The 15289-nt window shown below is 45.7% G+C and overlaps 1 protein-coding gene across 1 annotated transcript in view; it reads left to right on the forward strand.

The window, feature by feature from the left end:
- The window catches only part of INPP5D (inositol polyphosphate-5-phosphatase D), a 52400-nt gene that overhangs the window by 17100 nt on the left and 20011 nt on the right, over window positions 1-15289 (forward strand). Inside the window, exons 3-5 of the mRNA XM_040074611.2 lie at window positions 9668-9818; window positions 11933-12104; window positions 12505-12645. Of these exons, the coding sequence (XP_039930545.1) occupies window positions 9668-9818; window positions 11933-12104; window positions 12505-12645 (464 nt within the window). The remainder of the gene's footprint in view (window positions 1-9667; window positions 9819-11932; window positions 12105-12504; window positions 12646-15289) is intronic.

Consider the following 15289-nt stretch of genomic DNA (forward strand, 5'->3'; position numbering starts at 1 on the left):
GGACAAGTGGTCATCCTTAGTGTCACAAACAGAGTAATCAGTTGCTGTAGCTAAAGCCTGAGAAATTCTGCAGACTGAAGACAGGAAATTGTAACTAAGGTGCCTACCCTTACTGTGCACTGCTTAGGGGTTTGAATTATTCAATGCCTAGAAAATGATGCAGTTCAATGTGGTGCATGCAGCTACTTCCCATGCACCTCCTGCCTGTATTGCTTTGCTTCAGCAGCATATCTTCAAGAAGTATTACCTCTTAATCTTACAATTTTCCTTTCCCACTGGATAGTTCATGTAATTCATGCATATTTAGTGCTTGGTGACAGTTGAAACTGGGATTCATCCAGCCAAGCGGGCAATAGGGAAAGCAGAGAGCTGATTATGGATCCTCCACTGTCTGCTGCACAGGTTGAAAAAGTTCCCCAGGAACTCAGTGTAAGACTGATGTGGGCTGAGGGATCCTGCCCAGCTGTGCAGACAGAGCCATTGTGGGCATGTCTTCACCTGTTTCACGGCAAAGTTCTTTCTCCTAGGACATTGAACACCACACAAGGTTGCCTGGGTACCTATTTATTGCCTTCTACAGAGGGAAAAGCTGAAGGGAATTTGGGAACTTCCACGAGAAACAAGTCACCTGCAATAGTTCTTCCAGCCCATCTAACGTCAGCTGAGAGCACTGACAGAATCACAACAATGACCTCCACTAAGTGCCTTCAGAAACAGTGAGTGTGGTACATTTGCTGCCTTGGGTGCTTTGATAGCTCTTGGGGACCCACGTTTTCAAGCTCATCTTGGTAAGCACTAGAGCTAGATACTTTATGAAGAAATTAAAGTGGAAATTTTCATTTGACTTCAAGTGTTGAAGCTCTTCAGGGGAAACCAAAAAGCACAAGGCTTGTGATAAAATCATAAAAGTTCTTAGAAGTAGCACGCTCCAAAACTTTTACTTAAATTCCACCTACACACTAGAGAAGTGCTAAAAAAATACATCAGATCCTCATGGATCTGCAATCCTTGCTCATTCATCATCAACTCATCTGACTTGCACCCTGTAGCTAAATTTAATACCAGTCCTTCATGTTCCATCATGGAATTGTACTGCTGTTTGCTTTTTTTTGATGCAAATCTTATTTATCATAACACAGAGAAATGCTGAAAGGGTTGTTTGTTCAGCAGGTTTCTCTTGGTGCTACAAGCTGAATCACTGTGTGCTGTATTGGCAAAGTCTTTTTTGAAGGCCAGGGTTTGAATGGCTTATTTAGTGTGAAGAATGTGAAGAACTATCCCAAGTACATGATCTTGGTGCTTTCTAGAATTGTTTGGTGTTCTTCCTGGCTTCTGTCTAACTATATTAGTTGGATATTTGGCAATTGACATACTTTTTATGTGAACCATAAAAAGTACTGGAGTGGTGGAGCAGAGTGGAATGGGGTCTTTAAGTAGGATCTGAGTACATTGTTTTTATGATCTATGTCTTTATCATGTGTGGAGAATGTCAGTTCAAAAGACTTCCACTCCTTTACCTTCCAAATCTTCTAATATGTTTTTCTTTAGGATGTAGAATTTTAGCAAGGAACTTGAGATAAAAGTCTGGCAGCCAGTTATACTCTACCGAGAACTCCTTTCAATATTCCTTTCCTCCATCAGACTCACCTATTCTGCCAATGTCCCAGTTCTGCCGTGTTCACTGCCTGCCTGTGAACAGGACTAGTCTTTGGGCTGCCAGAACGAAGCCTGGGTGGGATCACAGAGAGGAAAACTCTTGCATGGCCAGAAGAGATCAACAGTTGCAGATATGAGAGTCAGGATCTTTTTTAGGATTAACTGCAACTGGGCTCACATTCCACACACAAAAAACATGCTAAGCATTTGAAAGGAAGAATGCATTGTGCTTCTCAAGTCCTTTCCGTGACACCTCACGTAGGAAAAAGTGAGATGGCTTTTCCCAAAATTGGAAACCTTCATCATTCCTCTTTTTTATGATGTTTAATCAAAATGGAATTGTGATGCAGTGTGAGTAATTAATATACAGAGTCTCTTAAGTCAGTATCATGCTTAAAAAAATGGAGCTTGTGGTCGTATGTACTGACATCCTTCAGTTGCACTGGAGGAACAGAGGAATTTTATAGGATTGACTATACAGTAATTTTCTTTGTTTTCCTTTTTTAACTCAGTTTTGGTTTTTTTTTTGGATGTCTGATTTTCACCCAGGATCACAAGTTATAAGTAATATGTACTTAGTTGTTATTAAATTGTAATTCCTTGTTTCCTTCCATGAATCATCTCTTTCAGAAATTCTGAATCTCTCTTTCCCAAACCTCTATGAATTCCATGTTTTTCACCCAAAGTCTTAAAAGGTCATTGTAGCAGAAATGATATGTATTAACAGACTTGAATATCAGGACCAAACCAAATGTGGAATGAGACAAAAAGCCTCCATCATCTCTCACCTTGGAGGAGACGGGGACCGTTCACCTTCCATTCCTTCCAGTGTTGTTCAAGGTGTATGACTTATAACTGCACTTGCACTGTGCTATTCTCCCCAAAATTTGTATGATCTTTTTCCAAGTGAAGAAATGCTGCTCTGGCCACGCACCAGCATCCTCTACCCATGTTCCCTAGATTCCTCCTCTTACCTCTTCTCTCATCCCTGGCAGAGACCCTCTTGCTGAGCTTTATCCAGCAGTAGAACTCCCTTGCCAGCCCACAAGTTCCCACCTCTTATTAAAGTTCATTTCTTTATTGACCCTTCAGGTCACAGGAGCCTTCTTTTCCTCAGCCACACACACCTCAGCCTCTGTGCTCCTAGGTGCTCCATTTCTTCCAAGCCCCAGGTGTTACATTCAAATTAGAGTACATTTCTGGGTGGCTTGTATTTTGGAAAGTAGCTGTTTCTCCCAGCTGTGATTCCTGTCTATGATCCCACTTTTGTGAAATGCTCCTGAAACTTCTTAGCACAAGATTTGATCTAAAAATAAGGCAGGCTTGCTAACAAAATGAAACTGAAACACAGCCAGATTGCTAAAAAATGCTTTAAAATAATTTACCAGGAATTTCTTAGTTCTTAGGTTCACTTCTTTAGTGAAATACAAAAAACTTGTCTACATGAGAGCCAAACCTCAATTTAAAAATGCCACCTAGACTTCCTAGCTAACAGACAGTCTTGAAGACAACTTTTTTTCCAAACCTCAAAACATTTTTTTTTCAAATCTAAAAGAAGAGAAGAGTTCCTGCCAGCCTTTTTCACCACAGTAGAATTGACCTGATTTTCTGCTTCCATTTAAGCTGGTGGGTATTTGCAAGAATTTTGTTTGAAAACTTATTGCCCGTTACTGAAATGCCTATGTATGTGTTTAAATACCTGTTTTAAGGTACTCTAATTAGAAAAGATTGGCCTCCAGCAATATAACCAGATGATCAGTTTCCTAGTTCCTCCTTGTGCCTTGGCTCAGGAAAGGAAAACACTTCCTCTTCCTTCTGAGGGCCCCAGACTTCCTGTGCCATCTATTTATACAATTGTTGTAATGAACCCCAAGTTAACCAGTTCCTCTCCTAGTTTAACATTGGCTTTACATCTTTTTGCTTCATGTCTTTATACTTCACTTGCAACTTCTCTTAAAGTCATGTCCTCACTGAACCCATGTTTGGAGTGTCTTTGGTGAGGAGTTTTCTTGGTCAGATAGCTTTACTTGAATACACCAGAGATGAAGACCGGATTAGCACAGCCATACAAAAACCTCTTAAAAAGTTCAGGTGGATGAATTTGGAAAGGGGGTCACAAGATTTAACCAAAGTCTAGTGATTAAAGGTGTTATTTGTACCTGTCCTCATGAAATGAAAAACCTAGAAGCCAGTTCAGCAAGAAAACAAGAGCAAGTTGTGGCTAGTTGTGCTCAGCCATTGTACTGTGAGCACACAGAGGACTGGAGGAAATTGAAAACTGGAAGAACATGCAGAACTGGGGGCAGGCTCTGGGGGACATGAGACACCAAGACATCCTGTGGGAAAGAAGGTTCACAACAAAAAGGGCTGGAGTCAGAAGTGGAAGGTCTGAAAGCTGTGGTTTGGGATGCAGCTGAAATGGCAGGACTGGTGGTGAAAAGCTTTATGCTAAAGCTTTCATGTTCAGCTTTACCCATGCTCTTCAAGGGTTCTAGATCTGGATAAAGGAAGCTGGGAGGTTTGCAGAGAGCTTCCCATAGTCACAGAGTTCAGTGGCAGGAGGCCTTGCAGGCGTCTGAGCTCACTGTTGCCCTGGTTTTGGGTTGAGGCAGGATCAGACACTTGTCAGCTGGCTGTTAGGAGTGTCTGAGTGCTTGGCACTGCTGTCCCCTGGGGCCTTGCAGCACCTCTGGTTGCCATCTTCTTTAGAAGAGTATTTAAAACTTGTAAGACTGCTGCCGTGACATCTTCAGGCTGTCCCTTTGCCAGATCATACAAGTCTCTTTCTTCTGAGCTTTCTGTGTGAAACCCATTTTCCAAGTCTTTAGTCTTCCTTGGAAATTTTCCTTGGGACTTTCAATGGTACTTTATATATTCCATAAGAATTGGTGCCCCAAGCTGACCACAACAGTCCAGCTAAAGACTTATGGAACTAAGTACAGCAGAAGAACTTCATCTTGCATCTTATACGATGCTCTCATTAATAGATCTTGGAGAGACTTCTGCTTTGGATGTAGCTTCCCGCTGTAAAATTGCTGCTCAGTCTCTGATTCACTCTTCAGATTCCTGCGTACAACTCTGCTGTTTCGTGGGCTGTTCCCTAAATTGCATATGTTCACTAGGTGTTTCCTTCCCATATGTTGTGGCTGCCATCAGCACAAAGCCAAGGTAGCAGCGGGGATGATGGAAGAATCCCCATGGAAGGAGAGCCTGCCCCCCACACCTCTATGGTATCCCATGAGCCCTGTGAGTGCATTTCTGGGGATGTGGTGTGTTGCCATGGAGATGACACTTGCCATCCACGTTTATAATGACTTGAAACAATTCACTGTGCAATTAAAACAAGATCTATCCTGTGATAATCCTGAGGAAACAGTTACTGACTAAATGCAGGCAGGGGGGCGGGAAGTGGATTTCATTGTTGTCTCTGTTGGGGTGGCTCCAGCTTGCTGTGCGCTGCCCCATCCTGCTCTGGCTTGTTCACTGTGCCCTGTTCTGCCTCTGCTTCCTGTCTCAAAATCCAGAACAAGCTGGTGTAGAGTTTGCAGCTGACATGAGCTGCATTTTGCCTTGCTCATGTCATCCAATGCCGTTGTCTAGAGGATGTTTATTAATAGTTTACCATCAATCCAGTTTTTGGTAATGTGCTCTGCAACCTTCTACAGCCTGACTCAATACCAGTACTTCATTATCCACCACCACTTTTCCTTCCCCACCTATAAACCTTTGCCACAAGTGCAAGTGGGAGGAAAGCAGATGTCCTAGCAGATGTCCCAGATTTGGGCTGCTTTCCTTGCTTGCTGGCAGAGACCAACCCTCAGGGGGTTCATACGGCAACCTGTGCACTCACAGCAACATTACTGACCCAGACTTTCTGTGTTCAACTGATGCTGCTCAGGCATCATCCCTGCAGTCCCAGCCAGTGCTGGCTGGAAACACACCACAGCCTCGGCCATGGTCCTATTGCTCTGTGGCTGGGAGCAAAATGATGAGGGTTGGATTTGGAGGGGCTCACGCAGCACAGGCAGGGTCTGAGTACCTTGCACTTGTGTCCCAAACAAGGTGACGGTTGTCTGTCATGCAGGCTTTGATCTCATCCCCTCCCCAAGGGGAGAAGCAATGCAACAAAATCTTGCTTTTTCTGTTTCCCATTTCAAACAATGTACAGTGTTTGCTATCATTCTGTGCAGAGGGAGGCAGTGCAAAGCAGGGTGTCCTGCTTTTCTGTGGGGAGATGTTTGGGGGGTGTTTGAACTGGGAGGAGCTCATTTCACAGTGCAGGTAAAAGACAGAGAGGGCTGCTGGGCATGGCTCTGTGTTGGAGGGGTGCAGCCCTTCCCACACACTTCCTCTGTTGAGGTCCTTGCAAATAATAACAATTGTAATACAAAAGAAAATGAGAGAATAATCCAGTGATTTTGCTTTCAGACTTTCATGATAGCTGAGCTGATGTGTAGCAAGGTGGTGCCACTGCTTTTGTGATGTGGGGAAGGACCCTCAAGTTCCCCCGCCATGAGTGTGGGCTGAGCAGGTTTGAGGTGGCCCATCCTTCCCTCTGGGCTTGGCCACGGCTGGTCGGAGCTCCCGACCCTGCCAGTTCCTCATTTTATTATTTCAGCTCTCACTATCTCTGTGCAGCTGCTCAGGCCAAATGTTCAGTTCTTTGCTGAATTCTGTCTTAAAATATGAAATGCTGTCCTTTATTTTACTGTGTGCCATGGGGAGTTGGTCCTTTTTCTCCTGACTGGGCTTGGGGACGGTGGGCTGTCAGAGGAGCTGGCACTGCTGGGATGGAGGCTGCTTCTCTTTGAGAATGAGCATCTGGATTCAGATGCATGCCAAGCCCAGCTCCTTGACATGGCCACAAATTCCAGTTATCCTTGAGGGAGGAGAAGGGAGGCTTCATCAAGAAAGGTGGCTGGGTGCAGTGAGCCAAGTTAACAGAGTAGAAGGGGTAGATAACAGCAGAGCCTCTCTGCTCATGTGTGCACCCAGCCAGGCTGCACGAGAGCTAGGGCTGATGGCCGCACCGGGGAATTTGAGCTGGAACACAGCTTCAGACTGTGCAGTGAGTTAGAGGAAGAAGGCCTGTTGCAAAATTCTCCTTCTGCTTACCACAGAGACCGGGACAGTTTCAGAGAACTGACCTATCCTTGGCAGCAAAAAGAGCTAATTCAGCCTTTTCCTACCACTTCTGTCAAGACTCTGGCCTTAAAAGATCTTTTCATGACACCCTGTCTTCCTGCAGGCACCCTGGGAGAGCAAGAGCTGAGGGACAGAACAAGGCTAAGACACTGTTTGGGCACTGAGGGTGGCAGGGATGCTGTGCAGGGACAGGATAGGGGTCTTCAGACACAGTCAGGGGAGTTCTGGGGAAGCAGGCAGGTGGTGAAGTAGCAAAAGAAAGTGAAGGAGGAGTTTGGGAAGAGGAGGAGAGGAGTAGGCTGCAGTAATTCAAGAGGTGGGAGAGCACTGACAGCAGAGCTTTCTTCCTACAGGGATGCACATGGCAAACCCTGACCCTGCTTGTCCTTGGTGCTTTTTAGGGTCTCTGTGTGCCCTTATGGGGCTGATGCCTTTTCCCAAGTGCCCTTTGGGTGGCATAGGGCAAAGCAAGCCACCCCAAGCCTTGTGCCTCATGAGCCTCATGTGGGTAACACTGCCAAGGGCAGTGCACAGAGGCTGAGTGTGCTGCTGTCCCATCACCAGAGCTGCTAACAGTGCCCTCTGGGCTGCTGGGGGGTGCTACTCAAAGAATAATCACAAAAATGGGGATTTCAGAGCAGAAGAAGATACTGCATAGAAGATGAACAGAGAAGCGTGGAAGGCTGGCTGAACTATTCCAGGTCTGTTGCAGTGCAGCACTGTGACTTCAGGATCCTTTCATGAAATGCATTAGAGCTGTTTTTTCCTTTAGGGTTTTCCCTGATTCCCAACCTTCACACTTGGCACCAAGAAGCAGAAGAGTCTGGGAGGACCCAGACACTGTTTTCATTAATTGGTATAAAAGAGAAGTTGTGCTGAATGTGCAGAGTCTGTACTGCTCTAGCAGAGCAGGATTTGGCCTGCACTGGGTAGAATCATGAGAAGTTTTAACCAATGATTTGTTTCAACACCTCTGGCCTCACAAAAATATAATCCAGTGTTTGCTCAAGCATTGCCTTCATGCTGAATATGATGTTTTCCAGTGTATGAGAATAATAAATCTTGCTAAATGCAGGAGCAGTTATATGGAAGACAGAAAAGGAAGTTGTACAGACGGAGCTCTAGAAACATCACCCATGTTTGCTGGGAAAATGTGCCTTGCTGAGCCTTTAAAGACATGCAGGTGTAGCTAAAAATGAAAGGTATTTTTAATGGCAGGCCTGAGGGTGCTGACGACTTCAAATGGAGTTCACTATTGAAAGCACTGTCCTAATTTCTGGCCTGAGATTTTATTCTTTAGGAAAAGTTAAAAAGAAATCTTGTTGCTGCTAGGACTCACTGAAGACATTTTCCTGTGTTCCTCTGTGGTTTTTGCTCGCATCTTGCCTGTTTAATTTCTTGGATTTTCTACATTTGCCTTTCAAACAAAAAAGTTCACAGAGAATAAGAAACTTAGCAAAGATGAATGGCAAGAATGTTTGTTCAAACACGTATTGAAACTTTGTGTGTGTTACTTTTTACAGGCAATCATTGCAATCCCAATATAAATTTAAATACCCTGCCTGTTAGTCAGAGGCAGAATGTCTGTGTAACAAGTTATGTCAAATTGGAGACAGCTTTAATTACTTACTAATTAACCACGTTTCCTATGAAAAATTTCCTAGTTTTATGCATGCAAAACAGTGCCAGTCAAGCTTGCCATTGGGGTGAGCAGGTCTTTTCTTCAGATTGCCCAGTTGTGAACTGTTCCCAGGATCTCTTTTAAGTCAAGAACAACAGCCTTGTGGGGATGGAAAACAACTGCTTTCCACCATTCTGCCCCCACTTCTTGATCTTTTATGGCAGATATAGACAGGGCCTTCCTGGGTTGGTTTCTGTGGGAAAACATTTTTGTCCAGAAGGAGCACCCAGCCAGGAGGAGGGTGCCCCAAGGAGAGGGATCACAGCTTTGGCTGTGTGTTTCTGTAGCCTTGGGATTGGATGGCACTTCAGCACAGTTTGGGACGTGATGCAGGGTCCTTTCCCTTGGTCAGAAGGTCTGTGCTGAGCCATAGAGACTGTGTCTGTCTTTGGTAGGGTCTGTGGTTGAAGCAGTGAGGCAGAGCTGCTGGGATAGCAGCTGTTCCTGCTGGTAGAGTCACTGTTTGTGCCAATGCGTGGCTATAATTACACTGAAGCCTTGGCTCTGAACGCCTCCAAAACCTTATCCCAGTGTCTGGCCTCTGTGGGTAACCATTTGCTGAGATTAGTGGCCAGGGTGTGCTCGAGACAGGTTTGGTCACAGAATTTGGCAGACAGTGTCATGCCACGCGCGTCTGCAGTCCTTGCTGCCCTCTAAACCTCCATCCCAGCATTTCTCTGTAGGGCGGTACCTTGTTTCATTTGAACCCAGTTCTGAGTCTTTGAATCCTGGAAGGGAAGCAAACAGCTGGATTTAGTCATGTTTACCTTGCAATTTCACAGAAAAATTCTTCCTGGATACCACAAAATATAACACAGTCATGAGGCTTTGTGCTCAGTAAAAAGAATACTAAGATTAATCCGGGAGAATTATTTGGTTTAAAAATCTTCCTTTGCTGTGAAGCCAATCGCCCTGAACCCAGTGAGAGAGCTCTTCCACTTGGCTTCAGTAAGTTTTTGAGGCTGGCATCTGTGCTGACTCTGGCTGGAACGTGTGAGCTTATCTGTTTCTGTTTGTTCTGCACAGAGCCCGTGGTCAGATGGGCAGCAAGAGCTGGGCAGGTTCTCTTCTGGGCAGCAGCAGTGGCTTTTTCCTCTCTCTATAATTTTGTTTTTCCTTCTGCGAGAGGCAACGTTTGTGTGGTAGGAAATCCCATGCCATGACTGCCTCTGTGTTTTGTTTCAGGCATCAGAGGGTGTCCCTGTGAAATATTTTCAGAACCTGGAGGAACTGATAGAGTATTACAAGAAAGAGAACATGGGTCTGGTATGGCACCTCAAATATCCAGTGCCACGGGAAGAGGAGGAGGCTGCTGATGAACTGGAGGAAGACACTGGTAAGAAACCCATGATGTGACTTGGTGATGCAGATCCTTGACTCATACCTCTTGTCTGGAGATATGCAGTGCAGGCAGGGTATTAGAACTTGTTGTGGCATAAAATAGAGCAGAGCATAGAGAGGCCTGAGCTGGGAAGGCCCTGCAGCAGTGAACCCTCATGTCTCCTGTGGTATGGCACCTGGAGCATTAGTTTAGTTCACCGGAGGGAATACACTGAGATCCTCTGTGGAAGTATACTGCATCTGGTATAGGGGTGGTTGATCTGGTGTCCTTGTCTGGACTGTTTATGTCCAGCCACCTCCCAAACCTCTGCTCCCTCTCCTTGTCCTGCATCTGTGGAGCCTCTCTCAAAGCAGAGATGCTCCCTTAGGGCTTGGAGCACATCTCTCTGCTGTGCCACGCATCTGCAGCTGCTGAGGGGCATCTGAAACCCCTCAGCTGCTCTGCTCTAGAGGACATTTCTGACAGTCCTGAGCAGAGGACACAGCTCCGGCAGTGGCAGACAGTCTAACTCCATGTACAGAGGCAGGTGTATGAAGAGGTGTGATTGGCATCATCCCAACTATTTTATATCAAATGCCACTGTGGGTTCCTGACACTCACTGGCCTCAGATCATTCCTTGGATTTTTCCTGGATCACCCCTTGGATCTGTCATAGTTCTCCCAGAGGAAAGTCATGTCTGCAGAGCCATCCTTCCTGTCCTGTCTGATGTCTGTCTGGAAATGATGAGCACTGCAATCCAGTTTGTCTGAAGGACACAGTCCCTGGGACAGACGGACAGGCCCTGTGAGCTAGGGCAGATTGATGTGCCTGCGGAACCCAGTGTCTGTGTAATCCATTGATGGAACCCACTGTGTATCTAACAGGAGCTGGAAGATTTTGGTATGCAATTTTCTGGAAGAAATAGAACAAAATTTTGCAAAGCTGCTCAGGAAAGATGTTCCTGGATTTTGGCCAGCTGTACTGAGTCTCCAGCTCCCAGGGCCAGGGAGGGAACTACAGCAAAAATAATACAGAGAGAGGCAAGCAGCAGGGAATGAAGTTCTAGCCAAGACTAAGAGCCTTCAGATGAATAGAGATTAGGACGATTAGCACTTGGTCTGGGCTGCTCATGTTTAGAATTTTGTTTCGTTAAGGCAGTTTGTGCCATCATGGTGGAGCCATGTAGGGCCTACAGATGTCTGGTCATTTTAGATGTGAAACTGCAGAGGTGGAAGATGAGCACCCTACAGATTAACCACCCATGGCTCAGTGCTGTGGTGGCTCTGAATCACAGCACTGGCCCAGAAGCAGTACTTCTGTCCTGGGAGTCTTTTTGTAATGCAAATTCCACCATTAGGAAATAACCAAACAAAACCTCACAATTCAATCAGCCACAGTACAACATGTGTAACAAAGTGTTGGAGCAAATGGTATGAAAAGGAAGGTAACCACGGTTGGGATCAGAGGAGATGAACCCATTCTTCTCCCAGGAGAGGGAGATAGGCTGAGCAGCAGGATGATACAGCAGGAAAATCCTTTTTCCTTCCAACTCAATGCCCACAGGACAAGGCAGGGTATTCAGCCCCTATGCGCTGGGTCATGGGGTCTATTTTCTGCAACTGTGTTTGCTTACTTTAGCTGTTCACTTCTTTCCATTAGCAGCTTCTGGTGCTCCTCCCATCATGTCCCTCCATCCATTCTGCCTCAGTAGTAGATCCCCATGATAATGGGAATGACATGGGTGAGGTACAGCTATGTTCTCTAAGCATTGTGTTCAACTTAACTAATTAACCTTCACATCTACTGTGCAGATGGGAGAGTCAAAACTGGTTGGGGTGGAGTTCACTGCAGGCAGAGGCAGAGACAGAGGCATGTGCTGCCTGCAAGTGAGGTCCAAGCCTGACACTTCATCCAGCTGTTCTCATACCACTGCCATCCCTAGAAACACAGCTGGGCCAGTGCTGAGTCCTGAGCTTCCCAATTCTGACACCCCTCCACAGACCTGCCAGAAGAAATGGCTTCTGCAAAGACTGCCCCTGCAGGGTGGGCTCTGCCCTGCCGGGAGTGAGGGATGAGAGGTCCAATTCCTGAGCTGGAATGATTGTGCCTTTCCTTTCCTTCTTGCTAGACCTGGTACCCACACCTCCTGTCCTGCCCCCACGTAACATCCTCATGGCAGTGCCAAGCGGTGAGACAAAGGAGGCCTCTTCTCTCCCTGAAAACTCACGGGTGGCAGATGTGAATAAACTGTCCCTTTCCGAGACGCTGCTCCAGCGACTGCAGTACCAGGACACAAGCAGGTAAGGAAGGGTAAGCAACAGGGCTGCTGAACCAGCCTTCAGCCCAGTTCTGTGCTTGCTGGGCCTCTATGTTTGGGACACCTGAGGACATGTTTGATTCAACAAAATTACTCCTCTTTTGTTCTACCAAATAAAGAACAGAATCAGTTCAACAGTGCATTGACTGCTTTTTACAGTCCAGCAGTTGTCTAGAAAAAATACATTTCTGAATTATTAAAATCACCCATATGACTTCTCCACTGAGGTATAGTTTTTTAATATGAAGGACGAGTAACATCGGAGAGAACTTGGTTTATTAGCATGTGCCTAAACAGTGTGATTTTGAGAAAAGTAAGAAGGCTGTTTGGTATCTGGGAGTAGAGAGAAGAGCTGGCTTTTGACCTGTCTGTTTCTTTCACAGTGTTTCTGACGAGCATCTTAAACTCATCCAGGATTACCTGCGAGTTCGCATCATCAGTGACTTTGAGATCGTGCAGACTGGCTCAAGCAATCTTCCTCAACTGAAGAAATTACTTACAGCTCTTTGCAAAGGACTCTTCAGGTAACTGAAGTTGGTTTTCAGAGTGTAATGCCATAACACTGTAGTCTAACAAAAGTCTCACGTGTATGCATGCAGAACCTTCATTTCTGGCATAGGAAACTGGCTTGTCCTCAAAAGCAGTATATTTAGATCTCATGACCTGTGATTCTGGTCCAAAGATATGAAATCTATATAGAAGAGACAGCTCTGACAATCAAGTTTGCTTGTAGGTGGTTTCAGACAGCGGAGTATTATATTTTATGCTTTGTTTAGAAAGAAACAAAACAAAAAATGCACTAACCGATTAACTGCATAATCTGGTAATGCACAAATGACACCCACAGGATTGTCAAGCACAAGCCGTTTATGGAAACAAGCAAAAATTAGTGTATAACTAGATTTTAAACACTGATTTTCCTTCCCACTAACACATTGTGAACTTGGAGTGATTCCACTGATATTGGTGAAGGCCAGCTCAAATGAAAAAAGGAATAAGCCTACACTCTTGACTCTACAAATTTTACTTCTCCTGTTTGTAGACCTTGCATGTCACAAATAGAAAAATTCTGACAGGGTGCTAGAACATTGCAGGGCTCCCTCCTTCTCTGGTGGAAGGATGTTATTTCCCCCTTGCTGATTGTAAACAAAGGGACCAGCCCACACTTGCTCTTGGAGCACTCTGTGGCAGAGGGCACATATTTCCACACTTCTCTCCATGGCTTGCCACTCCCTGGTGTATGCAGAGTTGAGGCTGGTTGTGTGGCTGGCCTGATCCTCTTCTTCTATGAGAAGAAGCCAGCTGCCCACAGACAAGCCCCTATGAGGACTGAGGACAGATTGTTCCAAGAGATGCCCTTCTGCACCCTGCCTGAGCGTTTTGCTTCTCTACATGCACAGGAGGGGAGACCCAGGTGGCCAGCTAAGAATAAACTGTAACAATGAAAACTCAAATCAAATGAAATCACAAGTGAGAGTCTTGTGTTACTAAAATACCTCTGGTGCTGCTGTTGTAATGATACTTGGCTTCTCCTATTTCCAACTTCTTATTCTACTTCAGCTTATATGGGTTTCACAACCCTGTTCCTCATAAATGCACATGGAGAGATGAAAGAAAGGAGGTGCAACAATTCCCTCAACTGCCAGGACATCTAACATTTCTGGATTTTCTGTAGGATTTCTGGTGACTGGTCATTGAAAAGAGGCATCCTAGAGCAGAGCTGGATGAGTTCTGCTGCTGATGGAAGCCTGCTGAGTGTAGGGACATGTCTTGGTTTGCAAGATGTGTCTGCCAAGGAAGGCAGGAACCTCCCTTAGAATGGAAAATATGATCCCCTTCCCTCTAAATTATTTAACTTTGAAATTAAGGGGCTCTCAGGCAAAGATATGAGAAAAGAAATAACAGTTCTTTACTAGAATATATATATATGTATGTATAAAACAAGACAAATTAAGAACAACAGCAGCAGTAACAACAAAACCAGCCCCAGTCCCAGCTGTCTCTGGGCTGTTGAGCACTTTCCCCGTGGGTGCAGTTCCAGGCACAGCTCAGACAGGCTGCAGTCTCTGTGAGAAAGGAGCACCCAGTGCCCTTTGCTGCCTCGGCCCTGGGCTGTGACCCCGGGCTGGGGGTGGGTGGTGACTGCCGAGGTCAGCAAGACAGAGGGGACGGTACTGGAGCTGCTCAGTGGTCAGGAGAAGGAAAGAGCTGATAGTGAGCAGTGGGGCTGGGAGAGGAACTGGACCGACTGTTTGTGAACGGTCTGTGCCTTTGGCAGTTCAGGTACTGCCCATGGAGAGGGGCAGGATGCACAACTGGCCAAGAAGCTCAAGCACAGCTGGGCCGCAGCAGATAGAGGGCAAAGTTTGTGAGCTCTTCCCTCGCTCTTTGTCCCTGATTAATTTAGCAAGGCCTGGACCCCCAGTGTTCATCAGAGACTGGAAAAGCTGGGTTTAACTCTGTTGCTACTGCTGCTACTACCTTCTAGGGGTAGCAATGGCCAAGGGGGTCAGGACAGCCATGGCACATCTCCTTATTAGAGCCTGCGGTACCAGGAACAGCCACCCTGGAGAGAGGCTGCTCCCTCTAGATTTTATACTGGAAATATACAAACAAAACCAAAACCTGTAAGGCTGATGGGTACTTTTGTGAGGCATTCTGTGCTAAAGAAGTTGCCATACAAGGGTTTCCTTGGCCAGGGGAATCCTTCAGCAGCTGGAAAGCTGACTCAGAGAGAGCAGGGACTACCCAGCAAGGGGATTTGTTCAGCTTCCAGTGAAAAACACCAACAGTGGTCTTTTCAATCTGCTACTGTCTGAAGCCATCATTTGGTCATCAATTGCTATTCTGCATATTCTTGTTTATTCTCCCTCAATAGATAATTTGCTCATAGAGTTTTTAAGTCAGTTTTTCAAGCACTTGTGATACTAGGACTTGTGCAACTGCATGTGGACACGCAGGCTTCTGACACTTCAATGAAGATCACTAAAGGTTTTTATACTGTCAAGAGAAGAAAACAAAAGAAGTTACAAATGTAATTAGAACCACCCAGTGGTTTTAGTGGGCTCGAATGCCCACAGGAGCTCTTCCTCCTCCTCACTCACAGCCCACATGTTGCACTGCGAACAGAGGGCTGTTTTCACATGGGAAATCACTCCTGAGTTGCTT

The sequence above is a fragment of the Hirundo rustica genome, chromosome 10 (genome assembly GCF_015227805.2).
Source record: "Hirundo rustica isolate bHirRus1 chromosome 10, bHirRus1.pri.v3, whole genome shotgun sequence".
Taxonomy (NCBI): domain Eukaryota; kingdom Metazoa; phylum Chordata; class Aves; order Passeriformes; family Hirundinidae; genus Hirundo; species Hirundo rustica.